At 48.7% G+C, this 20,007-nt stretch overlaps 1 protein-coding gene across 1 annotated transcript; it reads left to right on the top strand.

Moving 5' to 3' along the window:
- Positions 1-7,568: 7,568 nt before the first annotated feature.
- On the top strand, positions 7,569-15,555 carry LOC115078720 (zona pellucida sperm-binding protein 3-like). Its single transcript, XM_029581706.1, has 8 exons — positions 7,569-7,981; positions 11,421-11,539; positions 11,619-11,722; positions 11,796-11,973; positions 12,062-12,182; positions 13,964-14,055; positions 14,142-14,287; positions 15,301-15,555. The coding sequence occupies exons 1-8, from the start codon at positions 7,646-7,648 to the stop codon at positions 15,534-15,536; spliced, it is 1,332 nt and encodes a 443-aa protein (XP_029437566.1). The 5' UTR covers positions 7,569-7,645; the 3' UTR covers positions 15,537-15,555.
- Positions 15,556-20,007: the final 4,452 nt, after the last annotated feature.

Here is a 20,007-nt window from a genome sequence, read left to right as displayed (position 1 = left end):
TTGGGGTGAGCAAAGTTTTTGAGCTGCGCTTTCCATCACAGTACTCCTTACATTCATGCAGTTGGTTGGGGCTCCCCAAGGTGGGTTACTTCATAAATAAATAACCCCCCCCCCCTTCCCAGACACACACACACGTTTGTTGGGGGGGTTGCCTGCTTGCTTGCCTCGGACACTGCAACGAGAGACACCAAGAAAGCTCCCGCGATGGCAAAAAAATTCTAAAACGTCGCCGTCCCTTATAATCTCTAGGACCCATTGGTCTTAGGTAGTCCTGGTCCACTCTTCGCTTAAACTGTGATAGACGGCCTTGCACTGCCGCCTCCAGAGAGTGGACCAGCCTGGCTTCACTGTGAAGCCTTTATCGCCGCCGGCCCCCTGGTCGGAGCCCTCTCAGGGACGTCTAGGGGTGCCTCAAAAGGACTGCAGCCTACCGGACCCCTGGTTCTGCCCCGAAGACAGTGCAGAACCCTTACTGGGACGAAAACCGCCGCACCTCCCAAAACCTGGAGCGAGGCGGGAAAGACTTCCTGACCGTCGTCTTATCCTCCGGCAGCTTATTCCCTTCAGACTCCCCCCCCCCCCCCCCCCCAAAATCTTCATCAATTGTTTCAGGTCCTCCCCGAACAATTTTCCTTCCTTTAAAGGGACGACTACAGAGCTGAGGCTCGAGCCGCATATCAGCTGACCAATTCCGCGAGCACAGCAGACGTCGCACCGAGACCGCCGCGACCACACTCCGGCTGAAATCACAAAGCGCGCCGGCGTCACATGCAATCCCGGCCCCCACCTGAGTTGCCTGGCCATTAACCCCAGCGCCTGCCGAAGACGTCTCCTGAGGCTTCTTGACCCAGCGATAAGAGGCCCTCTGCATCAGACTTCCTCGGATCGCCGCTCGCAGGCTCAGCGCCGAGACTTCAAGCGTCCTCTCCCGATGAATCTCTAGCTTACGGTCCTGCGCGTCCTTTAACGCTGCCAAACTCACAACCGGAATGGTCATCTTGTTAGGGACCGCCGAGACCGAAGCATGCACCTTCAGCAATACCAGCAGCTGCAGGACATCCTCCGGGAGGGGCTACAACTTCGCTACGGCTCTAGCCACCTTGGGGCTCGCCTCCGGGAAATCCCCTTCCTGGTTCACCAGCTTCTTCATCCTTTTAGGGAGAGGAAAGGCTTTCGATGGGCACTAACTGCAGGTTTGCACCTCTACCATCTGCTGGAGAGAAAGAAATACTGAGGGGCTGCAGGTGGCACTCTCAGATAGGTAGCAGTGCCTCCAAGCTTTTAGCTCTCTGCCTCCCTCTGCTGGTAGGAATGCAAAACCCACTTGTCTGGACCGATCTGGGGTAGGAACAGGAACACCACTTTAGAATTATGCACACACCCTAAGCTTGGAGACTAATGGGTACAGATACAAGAAACAGAGAGAGGGGAAACTAACCTGACGGTGAAAGGTCCAGAGAGGAGAGCCAGCGCAGGCCAGGTGTGACGTAAGAGTGAAATCCGGCCAGTCCAGGAACCGAACACAGATGGTCAACCATCGGGGAGGAAGCTTGCACCAGTCTGGCTTCTTGCTCGGAGGCAACTTGGTTTATAACTCTGATGTAAAATACAGCAATAAAAAGTGTATTATTGCCACTGGTGGTTCTTGTATATCCTTTGATTCGTCTTTTTATTTTCCTGGTTGTGGGACATAGGAGCCAGGGTTGAAACAAATAAAAAAGTGAAGAAAAACTATTGCGCATGCGTAAAAAGTATTTTCGTGGCGGTAAAAACGTCATGAGCGACAGGCCTGGGTCTCTGTTGCCGTGGGCAGAGGCTCTGCGAGGCTGCAGTATTTGGGGGATGAAGGGAAGGGGAGAAGGCTACGTCTGGGTGCAGAAAGAGGTGAATCTCAGCACAGCAAGCCCAGCTCTGCCCAAACCAGCAATGGTGAAACCTGTGTCAGTAAAAAAAGGAAGGTTGTCGGCAGAAATCTGGATGACTGTCAGTAAAACTGGCTGAGTGTCAGTAAAAATCTGGCTGACTCTCAGTAGAAAGAGTTTCATGATGGAGCGCATAGAATTAGTAGGAGATTTACTAGCTAATAGATATAAAAAAAAAACCTCAAATAAAATAAATAAATAGCAAATTATCTCCCCGTGCACATACACCTTTCCCTCTGCTCCCCTCCGCCTCTCAGCTCTCTTCCTTCCTGCCCCTAATTCTTCCTCATCTTTCTTTACTGCTTTTCCAAAGGAAGCTTGAGTTGGCTTGCAGCATTACCAGTATTCAGTACATAAGAAGATAAGAAGTTGCCATACTGGGTCAGACCAAGGGTCCATCAAGCCCAGCATCCTGTTTCCAACAGAGGCCAATCCAGGCTACAAATACCTGGCAAGTACCCAAACATTAAATACGTCCCAAGCTACTACTGCTTATTAATTAATAGCAATTTATGGAATTTTTCCTCTAGGAATTTATCCGAACCTTTTTTAAACCCAGTTACACTACCATAACCACATCCTCTGGCAATGAATTCCAGAGTTTAATTGCACTGAGTGAAAAAGAAATTTCTCTGATTTGTTTTAAATGTGCTACTTGCTAACTTCATGGTGTGCCCCCTAGTCCTTCTGTTATCTGAAAGAGTAAATAACCAATTCACATCTACCCATTCTAGACCGCTCATGATCTTAAACACCTCAATCATATCCCCCCTCGGCCGTCTCTTCTCCAAGCTGAACAGCCCTGACAGTAAGTCCCTGCCCTAATGTGCTTACAATTCAAGCGGGTACCTAAGGCAATAGGAGATCAAGTGACTTTCTCACCTTGCCCACTTGCTTGCCTCCCTCAGCTCTCACGTCCCTCCATCATTTCTTGTATCCTATTTCCCCCTTCCAGCTCCCACCTCCTCTATCCTCTTCCCTCTCCTCACCTCCTCTTTCACCTCCCCACCTCCAGAAATAATGGAGGGAAGTGAGAGGAGGAGTGGAGATGAGGGAGGATGGTGAGAGAGGACTGGGAGAGGAAAGAGGAAGGAAAGTAGAGGAGAAAGATGAGGAGGATGTGAGGGAAGAGATGAGGGAGAGGTGGAGAATAGAAATGAGAAGAGATGAGGAAAGAAGGTCAGAGTGAATGCCTGTGGTGGGAAAGACGGTTTTATTTCTAGAGAGAAGGGGGAAAGGCTGCTTCTGTCTTCCATCCCCTTCCCTTCCCTCCCTCTCGCTGTCTTTCCCTTCCACCTATCCACCTTCTCTCTCCCTCATTTCCTTTCCAGCCCTCCCTTCCCTTCCACCTCCTCCTCTCTCCTCTCCCTTCCTTTCCACCTCTCCCCTCATTTTCACTGTCTTCTTCTCTCCATCTCTCTTCTCTCCCCCTTGCCCCCCTTCCCTCAATTCATTGTTCTCTGGCTCCAGTTCCACCTGAAAGCTTCTCTGCTTGTCTCTGGTCACTGTTAGAAAGGAGTCACAAGAGTGTGAATATTCTCTCTTTGGTTGGTGAGTAGCAAGGGGGAGTGTCCTGCACCATCATGCAGGAATCTCTGTCCCATTCTGTATATTTCTCACTAACGGGCTGATACAGTAAAAACCGCGGGAGAGCCGGCGTTCCGAGGTGAGCACCCGCTCTCCCGACGCGCGCCCAGGCCACTCTCCTGGGTGCGCGATCGAGTATTTAAATCAGGGCCCGCAGTAATAAGGAGGCGCTAGGGACACTAGCGCATCCCTAGCACCTCCTTATTGACAGAAGCGGCGGCTGTCAGCGGGTTTGACAGCCGACGCTCAATTTTACCGGCGTCTGTTCTCAAACCCGCTGACAGCCACGGGTTTGGAAAACGGACGCCGGCAAAATTGAGCGTCCATCTTCCAGCCCATGGGCCACGGGCAGATTTTTAATTTTTAATTTTTTTTAATTTTTAATTTTTTTTAATTTTTAATTTTTTTAAATTTTTGGGGCCTCCGACAATATCGCTATGATATTAAGTCGGAGGGTGCACAGAAAAGCAGTTTTTTCTGCTTTTCTGTGCACTTTCCCGGTGCTGGCAGAAATTAACGCCTGCCTTTGGGCAGGCGTTAATTTCTGAGAGTAAAATGTGCGGCTTGGCTGCACATTTTACTTTCTGTATCGCGCGGGAATAACTAATAGGTCCATCAACATGCATTTGCATGTTGCGGGCGCTATTAGTTTTGGGGGGGCTGGCCGCGCGTTTTCGACGCACTATTACCCCTTACTGTAGAAGGGGTAAAAATAGCACGTTGAAAACACACGGCCAAATGGGGGCTAACGGTGCACTCGGCCTGAGCGCACCGTACTGAATCGGCCCGTAAATAGTACAAATAGTAGGAAGCCTTGCAGGTGGCAGTTGTCAGACCGAGAATGAAGGAATGCTTCTGTCCAGTTCACTCCTCTCCTTTGATCTGCCCTTCCCCTCCACCTGTTCTCTGGATCCTTCCTGTCCCTTCTACCCTTCCAGCTCTCTCTCTCTTCTCTCCTCAAAGGCTCTCCCCAATTCCCTCTGCTTCTCTTTCTTTCTCTCCTATACCCTTTGAATGTTGAACGGCAATGGTCAGTGTACACACACGCGCACACACACACACACACACACACACACGCAGCACACTCTCTCTCTCTCCATATAATTAGTAAAAGAAAAACCCCACCAGCGAGCCAGGGACTCACCTGTCCACCTGTCCGATGCTGCTCTATGATTCTTTCTTGCCCTACCCGCTCCGTGTGCTCCTCTCCATCTCCCTCTACTACTATGGGCCTGGGGAAGTGGAGGTATGGAGTATGGAGAGGGAGAGAGGGAGGACAAGGAAGTATTTTACTGCTTCTTCAGTTCAGGTTAGGACACAGTAAAATACCCCACCTGTTGAGGAAGTCCCACAAAACACCTTTCTGTTTGCTCAAGAAACAGATGCCGAATGTCCTTTTAAAAGTATTTATTACGGTGGAGACGTGTTCAATTGCCCGACTCTGGCCGAGTTTTGCCACGCCCTGAGTGGCTGCCTGAGAGGCTATGATAAAATAACATAAAAATGAATACATACATATTCAAGCTCACAAAGGAACATATAAATAAATAAATAACGTCCATAACTCAAATCAATAAAATCCAAGAAAAAGCACAGACATAAAAAACACAGACATAAAAAAATCCCAATTTCTCTGTGTTTGACCTTGGGGGAGAGGCTTCATCTCCCTCTGCCTCAGTTCTAATCCCCGGCTATGTCAGTAATTCTCTGTGTTTGACCTTGAGGGAGAGGCTTCATCTCCCTCTGCCTCAGTTCTAATCCCCGGCTATGTCAGAGATTCTCTGTGTTTGACCTTGGGGGAGAGGCTTCTTCTCCCTCTGCCTCAGTTCTAATCCCCGGCTATGTCAGATTCTCTGTGTATGACCTTGGGGGAGAGGCTTCATCTCCCTCTGCCTCAATTCTAATCCCCAGCTATGTCAGATTCTCTGTGTTTGACCTTTGGGGAGAGGCTTCATCTCCCTCTGCCTCAGTTCTAATCCCTGGCTATGTCAGTAATTCTCTGTGTTTGACCTTGGGGGAGAGGCTTCATCTCCCTCTGCCTCAGTTCTAATCCCCGGCTATGTCAGAGATTCTCTGTGTATGACCTTGGGGGAGAGGCTTCTTCTCCCTCTGCCTCAGTTCTAATCCCCGGCTATGTCAGATTCTCTGTGTATGACCTTGGGGGAGAGGCTTCATCTCCCTCTGCCTCAGTTCTAATCCCCGGCTATGTCAGAGATTCTCTGTGTTTGACCTTGGGGGAGAGGCTTCTTCTCCCTCTACCTCAGTTCTAATCCCCGGCTATGTCAGATTCTCTGTGTATGACCTTGGGGGAGAGGCTTCATCTCCCTCTGCCTCAGTTCTAATCCCCAGCTATGTCAGATTCTCTGTGTTTGACCTTGGGGGAGAGGCTTCATCTCCCTCTGCCTCAGTTCTAATCCCCGGCTATGTCAGATTCTCTGTGTATGACCTTGGGGGAGAGGCTTCATCTCCCTCTGCCTCAGTTCTAATCCCCAGCTATGTCAGATTCTCTGTGTTTGACCTTGGGGGAGAGGCTTCATCTCCCTCTGCCTCAGTTCTAATCCCCGGCTATGTCAGTAATTCTCTGTGTTTGACCTTGGGGGAGAGGCTTCATCTCCCTCTGCCTCAGTTCTAATCCCCGGCTATGTCAGAGATTATCTGTGTGTGACCTTGGGGAAGTGGCTTCATCTCCCTCTGCCTCAGTCCTAATCCCCGGCTATGTCAGAGATTCTCTGTGTTTCACCTTGGGGGAGAAGCTTCATCTCTCTCTGCCTCAGTTCTAATCCCTGGCTAGGTCAGTGATTCTCTGTTTCACCTTGGGGGAGAGGCTTTATCTCCTTCTGCCTCAGTTCTAATCCCCGGCTATGTCAGATATTCTCTGTGTTTCACCTTGGGGGAGAAGCTTCATCTCCCTCTGCCTCAGTTCTAATCCCAGGCTCCATCACAGATCACTTTATATTAGGTCTGTGCCTTCCTTCTTCACATTTTGTCACATAATGAAAAACTGAGATTATATATGAGGAGGACACCAGCAGGACTTCATCTGTTGCATGAACTTTGCTGCCTCAAACCAGTAGGGGGAAAAAATGAGTACTTAGTTTAAATATATAAATAGTTGTTACAACAAAATCATTGGCTCCCTTTCCTCGTTCTGACTTTTACTTCCTTCCTCGGGCAAGATTTTAATGCTTATTTAAAGTATCCGAAAGTTTCATGTCCCTTAGCGGCTCCTGGCTATTTATGCATCTGAGTTAAGCAGGGGCGTTGCTGCCCTGTTCATCATCAGTCCCCCGCTCCCATTTAGGGCATTACACTGATACAGAGACACCCGAAGAGCAGACCGTCATGAATGCAGCATGGGCAGGCGTTTAGGGGCGACATTGTCGTAAACACAGTTTGGAGACCAGAAAAAAATGTGAACCTTTTAGTCACAAAAGCAAAAAAAAAAAATCAGATTTAAAAAACGAAAGGAGAGCTAGGAATATCGACTGGGGCTCTAGCATGGTCGCCCCCTAGGGTGTCCCAGGAGGGAGAGTACCCTCCGGTCCACCTCGATGCTTTCCTCTGCTTCTGTTGGTGTTACTCCCGGTTCTCCTTTCTTTTTTTTTTTTTTTTAAACTCCTATTCCGCTCATTTTTTTTTTTTTGGTCTTGTCAGGGGGTGAGGGGGATAAAATGTGCCCAACATTTTACCTCGGCGCCTTTTGAGCGGGGGGGAGGGGGAATTGGAAAGGTTGAATCCGAGGCCACTTCTTTGAGCGCGGATACAGTTCTTGCGGGGGTCTTTTTAAAGCGACGGTCCCCAAAGAGTCCGCTTCGATGTTTCCGAGCAGAATTGTCCGGGGCCCGATCCAAATGGGCCCCGGCAGTGTCTTGCATTAAATGCCGGGCTCTGTCACATGCCCTCGGGCAGAGCTGGCAGGCGGGTCTAGCGGGGCTTCAGCGAGATTTGAGCCCTTCCTGGAAATGCCCAGGGGGGTGAGAATCGCCCCCTATCGGCAAGGCAGGCTCTGGGCGGGGCGGGGGTCCATTCCCTGATGCTCCAGGTGAGAAGTGGCTCCAGCTGTTGGAGGCGGTATAAAGGGCTCCTGAGGCTCCCCCAGCTCTCAGTGTGCTGGGGTTACGGCAGCAGCAGTCAGGATGGGGCAGAGAGTGAGATTGGTCTTTGGGCTCCTCCTCGGGCTGCTCGGTGCCACCGCCTGGGGCGCGCTCTCTGATCGCAGGCCTCCCGGGGTCCTCGTCCCCTGGCTTCGCTCCGGTCCGCCCGAGGCTGGGGGCCCGCCCCCCGTCGCAGTTCGGTGCAAAGAGGCTCGGATGGTGGTGACCGTGCAGCGGGATCTGTTCGGCACGGGGCGGCCGATCAAAGCTGCTGACCTCCGCCTGGGTCCCGCTTCCTGCCAGCCCGAGCCTGGGGCAGGAGACGCCGCCACGGCCACCTTCGACGTGGGGCTCCACGAGTGCGGCAGCAGCCTGCAGGTAAGGCCTTCCCAGCAGCTCCAGGCACGGGGCAGCCCACGTCTGGGTTATATGGACGGGTACAAGAGAGGGAATGACTGGTAAACTGCTTCCTGGTCTGACAACGTCCCCTCTTCTCTCTGCAAACTTATTAGGAAACCTGTGTTGGAAATAGTCCGTCAAACCAGTCCAGTCAAGCTTGCAGCTTCTAGATCTGCTCTTCAGGTAGTCGTGTAGTCTATGGCTTTCAACCTTGTGGGTCACTTCATGCCCCTGCATCTTTCTCCTCGGACGTTGGAGGGCTGTTTCTTTATATAGCAAGATGGGGAGCTTCTTGGTATCACTACCTGCTCTGCTGTCTGCACCCTTAGCGCTGCTCCAGGCTGAGAAGCCTCCCCCTAAGTAACCTGGCTCCCTACTTCTCTATGGTCTAGGGGCTCTCAAAGTCTCGTCAAATGACAAATCCATCCCTAAGTGCCGCCAGCCCGTTTATCCTGTCCTCTTAATCTCTGCATGCAGGACCGCTTCCCAAGGATTATAGTTCAAGCACCTTTTTTTTTTTATCCCTTGGGATATAAAAGCAGGGAAAAGAAGGAATTTCATGCTGGGGAGGACAGTGAGTGCCTTTCGTGTAACTTTACTGCTGACTCCACTTCTGGGGCACAGCTGAGCTGACTTTTTGCTGCTACCAGGGCCCACACCCATTGTTTGCAGGGCCCTTAAACTCTACAAGGAAGCAAGACGGGGCTGGATGACCGTGCACAGCTTTCCTCTGCCACTCACCTTTTAAAACTTGTAAACCCTCTGGGGAGAAGGAAAATACTACTGTGCCCTCTTCCCCCTACCAATGGAAAGAGGGGGAGGAGATCTTGAAACGAAATAAACACAAATTGGAGGGGCTGCTCAGGTAGTCCGATCTGAAGACAGGGTACGAAACATTCAAGAAATGTCTCATGGGCTTAGGTGGGCAGATATGCTGGGATGGCAGAGACAAAGGTACACTCTGCTTTTTGCAAACAAATTAACAGGACAACTGTGGGTATAACTGGACCTGCCACGGTGCACATCCCGTGAGGCCCTAGACTAAATCCGACAAACGTGGATTAAGTGGCTTTGGCCAGCAGGCAGCAGCTCTTGCTAGGTAGCTTGGAAAATGCCAATGGCTGCTCCTTAAGGGTTACCCTAACTTCTAGGGTAATAAAAGGGTATGCGCCAATGGAGGGAGAAGGAAGAGGCAGACAGTGTCTCAAATTACTGCACCTTTTTCTTTTCCAAAGGTGACACTTTGATTGAAACTGAGATTCAACCTACTTTTAGGCTGCCTAAAAAGCAGCTGCAGTACTTCCAGGCCTCCAGCCAGTGTGGGCCAACGCAGCTGCTGTTTCAAGTCCCGCTCCCCCCTCCAGTTCTGCCTGCTCTCTGGTGCTGTAAATGCATTTCCCAGCAGGGGGGGGGGGGCTCAGGAAGCTCGGAGCCAGCACTAGTAAGGAGGAATGCTGTGGCACTGTATGGGGAGGTAGATTCTCAGAGGGGGGGGGATGGGGGTAGATTGGGATGCTGTGGCACTGTATGGGGAAGGTAGATTCTCAGAGGGGGAATGGGGGTAGATTGGGATGCTGTGGCACTGTATGGGGAAGGTAGATTCTCAGAGGGGGGGATGGGGGTAGATTGGGATGCTGTGGCACTGTATGGGGAAGGTAGATTCTCAGAGGGGGAATGGGGGTAGATTGGGATGCTGTGGCACTGTATGGGGAAGGTAGATTCTCAGAGGGGGAATGGGGGTAGATTGGGATGCTGTGGCACTGTATGGGGAAGGTAGATTCTCAGAGGGGGGGATGGGGGTAGATTGGGATGCTGTGGCACTGTATGGGGAAGGTAGATTCTCAGAGGGGGAATGGGGGGTAGATTGGGATGCTGTGGCACTGTATGGGGAAGGTAGATTCTCAGAGGGGGAATGGGGGTAGATTGGGATGCTGTGGCACTGTATGGGGAAGGTAGATTCTCAGAGGGGGAATGGGGGTAGATTGGGATGCTGTGGGCACTGTATGGGGAAGGTAGATTCTCAGAGGGGGAATGGGGGTAGATTGGGATGCTGTGGCACTGTATGGGGAAGGTAGATTCTCAGAGGGGGGGGGATGGGGGGTAGATTGGGATGTTGTGGCACTGTATGGGGAAGGTAGATTCTCAGAGGGGGGGGGGATGGGGGTAGATTGGGATGTTGTGGCACTGTATGGGGAAGGTAGATTCTCAGAGGGGGGGGGGGATGGGGGTAGATTGGGATGTTGTGGCACTGTATGGGGAAGGTAGATTCTCAGGGGGGGGGGGGATGGGGGTAGATTGGGATGTTGTGGCACTGTATGGGGAAGGTAGATTCTCAGAGGGGGGGGGGATGGGGGTAGATTGGGATGTTGTGGCACTGTATGGGGAAGGTAGATTCTCAGAGGGGGAATGGGGGTAGATTGGGATGCTGTGGCACTGTATGGGGAAGGTAGATTCTCAGAGGGGGGGGGATGGGGGTAGATTGGGATGTTGTGGCACTGTATGGGGAAGGTAGATTCTCAGAGGGGGGGGGATGGGGGTAGATTGGGATGTTGTGGCACTGTATGGGGAAGGTAGATTCTCAGAGGGGGAGGGATGGGGGTAGATTGGGATGTTGTGGCACTGTATGGGGAAGGTAGATTCTCAGAGGGGGGGGGATGGGGGTAGATTGGGATGCTGTGGCACTGTATGGGGAAGGTAGATTCTCAGAGGGGGGGGGATGGGGGTAGATTGGGATGCTGTGGCACTGTATGGGGAAGGTAGATTCTCAGAGGGGGAATGGGGGTAGATTGGGATGCTGTGGCACTGTATGGGGAAGGTAGATTCTCAGAGGGGGGGATGGGGTAGATTGGGATGCTGTGGCACTGTATGGGGAGGTAGATTCTCAGAGGGGGGGATGGGGGTAGATTGGGATGCTGCTAAGTGAGAGGGAGAACCTGAATGTTTTTTATTTCAGTAGACAGAAGCCAGGATGAACTCAATTACCTTAAATTACTCATTTTCTCCTGTTATAATAAACACTGAAATTCCTGGGGAACAAAAAACTAAGGTCCCTACCTATGGGCTACACCTGACTCTGGCCCTTGTGAAAGAAGCCACCCCCCCAAGGCCTGGGTAACAAGTGCATTAACTAGCAAGCTGCTATCTGGCTGGTTTATTCTAAGAACTAGTGGTGTGGGTCAGGGAGGAAGCAGACAAGAAGGGCTAGGGCAGCAAACTACTGTTCTGAACAGTCTCTTGACATGACCTTTTACTTCGGGCAAGAGATGGGAGTGTTTAGTGACCTATAGCACCATGGCAGGCTGTTGGCAGCTGTCTAAAAAAAAAAAAAAAAAGGTATTCTGTAGCAAACACATCCTCTATTCTAGATGTCTTCAAATGCTGTAGGAGGGGATTTAAACAAATACTTAATCTTTTCTAGATGACCCCCGACTTGTTGGTCTACACTACACATCTGTCCTACAACCCAGCACCTTCAAGCAGCCAAGTCATTGTCAGGCACAACTCAGCTGTGGTTCCCATTCAATGTACTTACCCAAGGTGAGGAGCAGCCACACCCTGTCCCACAGTAACTAAACCTTCTGGTCTGGCATCATCACTGATCTTTAATCTCTTGTAGGACTGGCAATGTGAGCAGCAAGGCCATCAAGCCAACCTGGGCTCCCTTCAGCTCTACCATCTTTGCAGAAGAGAGGCTGGCTTTCTCCTTGTGGCTGATGAATGGTAGGTGGGATGGAGCCTATTAACTAGAGTTGAGATCTCCTGCTTGCTCTAATCTCTACATGTGAACTTGTAGATGACTGGAGTGCTGAGAGAACATCAACTGTGTTCCACCTGGGTGATGAGATCCACATTGAGGCTTCTGTCCATTCTGGAGACCATATACCCATGATCATCCTTGTTGATAGCTGTGTGGCTACAGTATCTCCAGACAAGGACTCCAATCCCAGATATAGTATTGTTGATTTCTATGGGTAAGACTCTTTGAGTTGGCTTGGTTGTATCCAGATGGTTCTTGTAAGTGCTGGACATCATCTTTAGCCTTGGCTTTTCTATCCTTAGATGCCTGGTGGATGGAAAGCAGGAGGACTCTTTCTCTGCCTTCAGATCTCCACGGAGCCAGTCAGACAAGATCCAGTTCACTACTGATGCCTTCAGATTTGCTGGGGTTACAAAGTCTTTGGTAAGACCATAATAAACACAACCATACTTCACTCATTATGTTGCATCAAACCAGTAAGTAGGGGACCGAAACTTCCACTGAAGTTATACTACAGTTTACTACCATAGCATGGTGTAACATCTGGTGTGCCCCAAGCCACTATTGCTGCTGCAAGACATAGCAGTGGTTCTATAGTTCAGGAACTTGCATGAGCCTTGTAGTATGTAATGGGCAGCATGCAGAGCATAGATAGCCAGGACTGCACTTCCACATCTCCCATCTTGTCTTGCAAGCCATTCCTTTCCCAGGCTGAATAAGAGGGGGAGAGTGCACCTCACACCAGATGTGACTCTGGGAGTGGTGGCAGCCAAGGTAGCTGGCTGCCCACACCACACCCTTCTCTTCTCCTCCAGGAGTTGGTGCATCAGAGGCTTGCTTTCTCATTATCTAAACATTTGGAGGACTGGGGCTCAGTGCTTCCTTAGCTCTCCTGTCCATGGAGGCTGTACTCTTATTTCCTAGTCTACTCCTTCAAAGCAGACTACACACAAGTACTATAGGTAGTGTCCTTTGGGGTGAAAAGGTTGGGAAACACTGCCATGCTACTGGCATGTACTTGGCCAGCAGGGGTCATTCTCATACTCCTCAGTTGATCTTGCAACCCACCCGTTAATCTGGTCATTCACCCTATTGTCCACAGCCTGTCCTGTGTCAGCAGCAACACTTTCCTGTGGGCCTTAATCCAAAAGTGGATCCCAACTGGCTGAAGCCAGGGAAGGCTGACAAAGTGGCAATCTCTTCCAGCACATGCATTCTGCCTGCCTTCCCCCCTCCCTTCATGGCTGATCCTAGCCACATGGGTCATCTGTAAGGAAGTCACTCCAGGCAATCCCTCACTGTCTCCCCAAACCCAGAGGGCAGGGCCAAACCAGAACTTGGTAGTCATGGCTCAAAGGCCCCACACTGCCTTCTGCAACTGAAGGTGCAGGTATGTGGAACCAGCACTCCCGCAGCCTGCAAGATAGGCTTGTTTCTCTGATACAGGAATGTGACAGTGTGGCCCATCGCCTGTATCTATTCCCAGGCATGCTGACTTAACTAAGGCCAGATACCAAACTGATTTCCCACCACACACAGGGGTCTAGGTGTTTTTATCCCAACCTAGAGAAATGGCATCTGGAAATAAAACAGGCAGGGCCATCTTCAGCAACCCCACTCCATGCTGGCTTGAAGCATTTGACCCCCTATTCTGGGTCCTGACTCCCAATCTGGGAAACTCTGCATTATAATTCTCTCCATTCCAGCCTCAACTATGCATTTTTGCACTTGGGATGGACTAAGTTCACCTTCCATGCTGATTACCACTCCCATGTGTTTTTGCTCTCCCTTCAGCCTGAAAGAGGATTAGCCTGGCTAAAATAGGCTGAACAGGGAAGGCTAGCAACACTGAGATTATGTATTATGAATGAATCTTCAGAGGGCTAGCTGTTAGTCTGTCAAATGGAGTTGGGTGGCATCTTATAGCTTTGAGGGCAGGCCACTTTATCAAATGTTTCTTGTAATGGTCGTCTTGTGAAAATGCAGAATATACATCTTATATTCAGACTCAGTCCTGCACAGCTGCCCCTCTTGTCCACACTCCTCTCACCTTTCAATACTTAAAATGAAATTACTACTATATACCAATCGCCTCTACAGAATGCAAGTGAGGTGCTCACTGGTCCAGACTGAGACTTAAGAATCCCTCTAGTCTAATATCAACAGATCTTGGTGTTCACATGGCTTTACTTCTAACTTCTCAGATCTACATCACCTGTAGCTTGAGGGCTGCTGCCATTGATCAGGCCCCAGATCCATTGCACAAGGCTTGCTCGTTCAGCAAAATCAACAATATGTGAGTAGCTAGAAGCAATGACTAGAAAGAGTGGATAAAAATGAGTAAAGGTCTTAAGTGAAATCAACATGGCTCTCCTCTTTCAGCTGGTTTCCAGTAGAAGGCCCTAAAAACATCTGCAGCTGCTGTGAGACTGGGAACTGTGGTGGTCCTGGAGATCTAACAAGAGGCTTAAGACCGTTCTTTCCAGTTCCTAGAAGGGTTGGGAAGAGAGCAGTACCTTCAGACTATGGTAAGTTTCACAACAGGCATGACTGCCACCATATCTTCTGGTATGCAGTTGACCTGATTTGACAAATAGCAGAAAGCTTACTGTATATCTGACTTGATGGTAGCATGGGTTCCAGGTTCGAGGCAGTTCAAGTCTTAGTCATGTTGCTGTTATGTAGATGTTAAACAGGGGAGGGGTTTAAGGGGGATGGACTCATCTGAGATACATTGGGTGGAAGACCTGGTGCTTGGAGTATCAGGACTTAAAACTTTTAAGTGTACCCTAGTTGGATAAACAGGGCAAGAAATTGGCACAGCAGTAAACTTCTAACCTACCAATGAAGGTCTGCAGTTGGCGCAACTGCTTCAGTAGTATAACCAACAGAACAATCTATATAGGGCACCAGTAACAAGTCAGGTAAGAGACTATGCTGACAGACAGCAAGTAAAATACATGTGGACAATTGACTTGACAGGGACAAGATTCTTCAATCATAACTTAACACTGGTAACTACGGGGGTGTAGCTCCCACCTGTACAGCCTGCTTCCCATGTCTGCCAAACATGCTACCAGTTAACTCTGCCATTGAGTCAACTCAAACTCCAATTGTATTAAACATACTGCATGAGGGCTTGCAATCTATATGAGCATTGCTGCATCATGCTGGACCTGAGGCATACACCAATCTGCAGGAGCTGGCATTAGTACTGTGCCTACAAGACTTTGAATAAAAACCTAGATGCAAAGGGGCCAAAGCATTTGGACCTTGCAGCAGGTGCCAAAGCTTGGCACCCAAGTCATGGAGAGAGGGTATGGAGTCCTTGAATAGGGACTCTCTCTCCCCATCCCCCAATCATCTGTTCAGAACATACAGCCTTCAAGGAGGATTGCCATCCAAATACTAAATGGAGCTGCAGTTCTGTTAGGATGCAGGGTTTCTGAAAGCAATATGAACTGCCTCATGGCAGTCACTGTACATGTAAGATGCTTCCTTCCTAGTCTTGATCACTTATGTTCACGGTTCTTGTTTGCAGGTTCTAACTTGGCTTTCAAGACTCAGCTGGAAGATGTTGTAGTAGGGCCTCTGCTGATCCTGGATGGGGCCAGGCCTTCTGCTATGACCAAAGACCAAGCAGCAGGTGCTGGGATGGTGGTAGAGCTGGTGCTAATGGCAGTGGTTGGCATGTTATCTTGTGTGGTTCTTGTGGGGGCCTTCTTACTATGTCACAGAAGGAAAATGGTCATGTCTAGTGTACTTGTGTCAAAATAAATGACTCTGGTGCAGTCTTGTCTGAGCCTTCTCTATGTCATAAGGCCCAAGTGGCATTTTGTCTCCAAATGTGTAGAATTGAGACTTGAGTGCCAGCATCCATGACTTGGCAAAAAAAGGTTTTAGCCAATACAGAACTAATAGCTTGTGACTAGAGGCTTGAAGTCCCACAGACCTAGATCAACAAAGATTTAGGCTTGGTTGGGAGGGCTAATTTCATAAATTACTGAACCTGACCCCTTCAATTAGGGAAGAGGGGGGTGGCAAAGCAGGATACCCAAAACATGCAGGGCTCTTTAAAACATGTCATAGGTGCAACATTTGCTGCATTAGTAAAGTCAACTTAAATATATTAAGCTCAGTTCAATTCACTGATTCTTCCAGCTTACATTTCTCATTTTAAAACTTCCATCTTTTTGACGGTGCCAGTTGTGGTCTCCTCCTACACCACTGCAGGGTTGGTACATGCTCAGGCTGGACAACTATCACGATGGCTTCTCTTAAAACAGATGCTATAGCCACTAGCAATTTGCTTCACTATTGTAGCAAATATCCCATTTTAGCCTTTGAACCTAACAACACTACCAGAGGATCAAAGTTAGTGGCAACTCCTCACTCCAGCAGGCTATCCTCTCAGCCCCTTTCACATCCCCCAGCTGACTCTTATACCCACCTGACTGTCATTGCCACCTCTTGAATATATCTTGCTGCCCAGGGTCAGCAGCAACACTACCTTTGGGGGCCCTTATCCACAGGTAGATGTTTCAACAGCTTATTCTTATCACACTATTTTTCTCTTGGATAGACCCAGGGGTGGAGGTACAGTGGCAACTTCCATTGACTAATGTTCAGCCCTCCCCTTTGTGGCTGCTCATGGCAAATGGCAGCAACACAAAGGAAAGTCAGCATAGGGCCTGTAGCCAGTGCAAGCTTATGCACCCTGCTGCTTCCTGTTCAACTCAAGCACATAGTCATTAAGGCTCCTTGCTGATTTTCATTTCATGCTGCCCTCTGGAATCTTGACCTGCAGGGATGGAAGCCCAGTTCCAATGGATAATAGATGTGGCAGGAGCTGGGGGCTGACTGCTGCTGTACTCGGTCATGCAAACACCTTTGCAGAACTGGTGGGCACAGGTAGACAGCCTTTTCTGGCTGGACTACATTTTCACTTCTAGTATAGAAACCAAATGGCTATAACTTGAGATGTGCTCAATAGCAACTACTGAAGAGGTATTCTAGAACAGCTGTCTCTAAAATACTACCTTGAGCCTTTGCTCTGGTAATCTTCTTAAAAGTACATCTTCTGCTGTGGGCTTAGACTTCACCAGTGACAACTCCTGTCATACAGGAGTATGACCACTTCCTGTCTTCCTAGGTGGGAGATGAACATACAGACTTTCTGTTACTCATGGTATGTACCAGTGGCATGCTGGAAGCCCCTGCAAGCCTATAGTCAATGCAGGTGCTACATCAGAGCTAATTAGGAGCTCTATCAACCTGACTTAACAGCAGTCAATTCTTAATAGTGACTTCACATTAGCAATGGTGGAATTGCTGTCAAGTAGCAGATACTACATGGTAGGGGGTGTATACACACCACCCCATCTGTAATGAGAGGCTTGTGGTGTCTAACTCCTAGTGTACTTGAGGTAGAGTTAATAACCTAATTCTTGTCTTAGCAACTAAGACAGTTCTCAGATACTGGCCTTGCCTCCCACCCAGTGTACCATAAGACATCTTCATAAGGCATTATGACTACAAGGGACTAGTCCATTCCCTTAAAAACATCAGAGGAGACTGACTCCTGTAGGATAGGTAAAACCTAATCATTCACTGCCACAGCTGCTCTGATTTTTTTTTTATCATGTTAAGCTGGAATCCTATTTCTTTGTAATTTGCTTTCCACTCATTCTGTTCAACATGAGAGAGGCCACCACTATCTGTGAGCTGGTCCAACCTTCATTTTACAAAATTACTAGTGGGCTGCTCTTGCTTTTACTGATTACATCTTTCTCTACATACCTCTCACCACTAGAGGTCAGTGCTCGCCCAAAATGACTTAATGAATGGTATGAGTTAGTACTGACTTAAATCTTTACACAGATCAGGGCACAGCTCTAGCTCTACTACATAACAGGGTCAAGCTACAATTTAGCATCTTTCTCGCCTATCTTCTTTTCATGATGGCTGCCGCTTGTACTTTTCCCAATCACCAGTCAGAAACTATCTAGTAAAATCAACTTTAGAAGTGCATGGAAACTAAAAGCATGTTTAAAAATAGCTGAAATGTTTCTTGTACTTAGAGGATGGAAGAAATACTGTTGGTACCAGAACAATCCCTCCAGGTGCAAAGAAAGAAAGGTAGGCGGAGTGAAGCCATTGGGAAGGGATGCACCAGGCATCCCTACGGATAGTTTAGTTCTTACAGGAGATTTTAATGTCTCATTGGACCCAAGGTTGGATACTTCTACTCATGTACTTGGGGGGGGCAAGGGAAACCAAGGAAAGTTTTAAAACAATTGCTGAAGGATCGCCATTTAGTTGATATTTGGCGGGTCAGATATCCACATAGCCGGAATTACACCTACTATTCACATTCTGATAATTCATACATACGTATTGATTGGTTTCTAATCTCTAAAGATCTTATAGTGAAAACAGCGGATTCAGATATTGAGTGTATAACATGGTCGGACCATGCACCGATCCTTTGGACGTTATCAGGACTCCAAGGGAAGGAGGGGCACAAGTTCTGGCGATTAAATGATTATCTCTCTCAACTTAAACCTTATCAAGACAGAATGGGTGAGGTCCTGGAGGACTGCTTTCAATTAAACAAGGGGGAAGTGGTATCTCCCATGTCAGTTTGGGAAGAGATGAAGACGGTTCTTAGGGGCCATCTAAACTGTCTGAGCTCTTATCACAAAAAACAAATGAACTATCGATGGGAGGCCCTCTTATTAGAACTGGCTGGATTGGAAGCTAGACATAAACAGCATCTGGGGTCTATTCGAGCCGGGGTTCTGAGTAAGAAAAGAGCAGAAATGGCAGCATTAGATACCGCGGCAGTTGCACACTGATTAGATTTCCTCAAGCAAAAATATTACGAGTATGGGGATAAGAACAGTAGGCTATTAGCCATTAGGTTGCATGCCAAGCAGCTTAAAGGATTGATTTATCATATAAAAGCTGGATCTGGTGAACTGCTTTCAGATCCAGTGGCCATACGGTTTCAGTTTCAAACTTACCATGAAAAATTATACACCCCAGAGGTTAGGGCGACAAAGGAGGATATGACCTCCTATTTGGCGGGGATGGATCTGCCTACACTGACAGAAGCCGAGCAGTATTCATTGGGGAAGCCCATCTCTGAGTTCGAGGTTGATTGGGCCATTAGGGATCTTAAGTCCGGCAAGGCTCCTGGAGTGGACGGATTTACCCCATTATTTTATAAAACTTAAAGGGCCATTCTAAGGGGTCCACTGTCACAAATGTTTAATTATATAAGGGAAGGGGGGCAATTGTTACCTTATGGTAATGTGGCTGGAATTACAATTCTCCCTAAGCCTGGGAAGGACCCAGTGAATTGTGCCTCCTACAGGCCCATTTCTTTAATTAATATTGATCTGAAATTTCTGGCAAAAATTCTGGCTTTTCGTTTAAGGGGGAGAATAGATGGGCTAATTCATACGGACCAAGCGGGTTTTATGCCAGGCTGGACAACAGCAGATAATATCAGGAAATTAATAGACCTGATCTATAGTTCCCAATGAGCAGGCGATCCGGCGGTATTTTTCACTATCGATGCAGAAAAGTCCTTCGATAGGGTATTTTGGCCCTTTTTCTTTGCGGTTATGGATAAGGTTGGATTGGGGTGTTTCTTTTCTAAGTGGATTCTGGAACTATACCATGCCCCACTGGCATGTTTAAAAATTAATCACGGATACACGCAGAATTTTCCAGTTCAGCGGGGGACTCGGCAGGGTTGCCCGCTATCTCTGCTTTTATTTGCCCTCAGTCTGGAACCTTTGGCGGCGGCTACATGGCAAGACCAGGAGGTGCATGGTGTTCCAGTTGGTTGTAAGCAGTACAAAATATCACTCTACGCCGATGACATTATTTTTTCTATAACACATCCCTTAACCTCTAGCATAAGGTATGGTGCCAGTTGGAAGTCTATAGCCACCTCTTGGGTTTTAGGGTAAAGTCGGAAATCTTGCCAGTTAATCATGCTATCGGACTAGAAAAGGAAGGGTAACAGTTGTTTCCCTTTCGATGGACTAAGGGGCCCATCAGGTACCTGGGGATAAATATAGGATTAGATCTGGAGGGCTTAGCATGTAGTAATTATCAGCTCTTGGTGTGCAGCCTTTTAGGAGATTTGGATAGGTGGAATCGGATACCGCTCTCCTGGTTTGGAAGGATCCCCCCCCCCCCCTCTCTCAACTACCTCAACTCTACCAATCACAAA

Source organism: Rhinatrema bivittatum, chromosome 16 (assembly GCF_901001135.1).
Source record: "Rhinatrema bivittatum chromosome 16, aRhiBiv1.1, whole genome shotgun sequence".
NCBI classification, from domain to species: domain Eukaryota; kingdom Metazoa; phylum Chordata; class Amphibia; order Gymnophiona; family Rhinatrematidae; genus Rhinatrema; species Rhinatrema bivittatum.
Note: the sequence above shows the minus strand (reverse complement) of the source record. Positions and strands in the feature narration are given on the sequence as shown.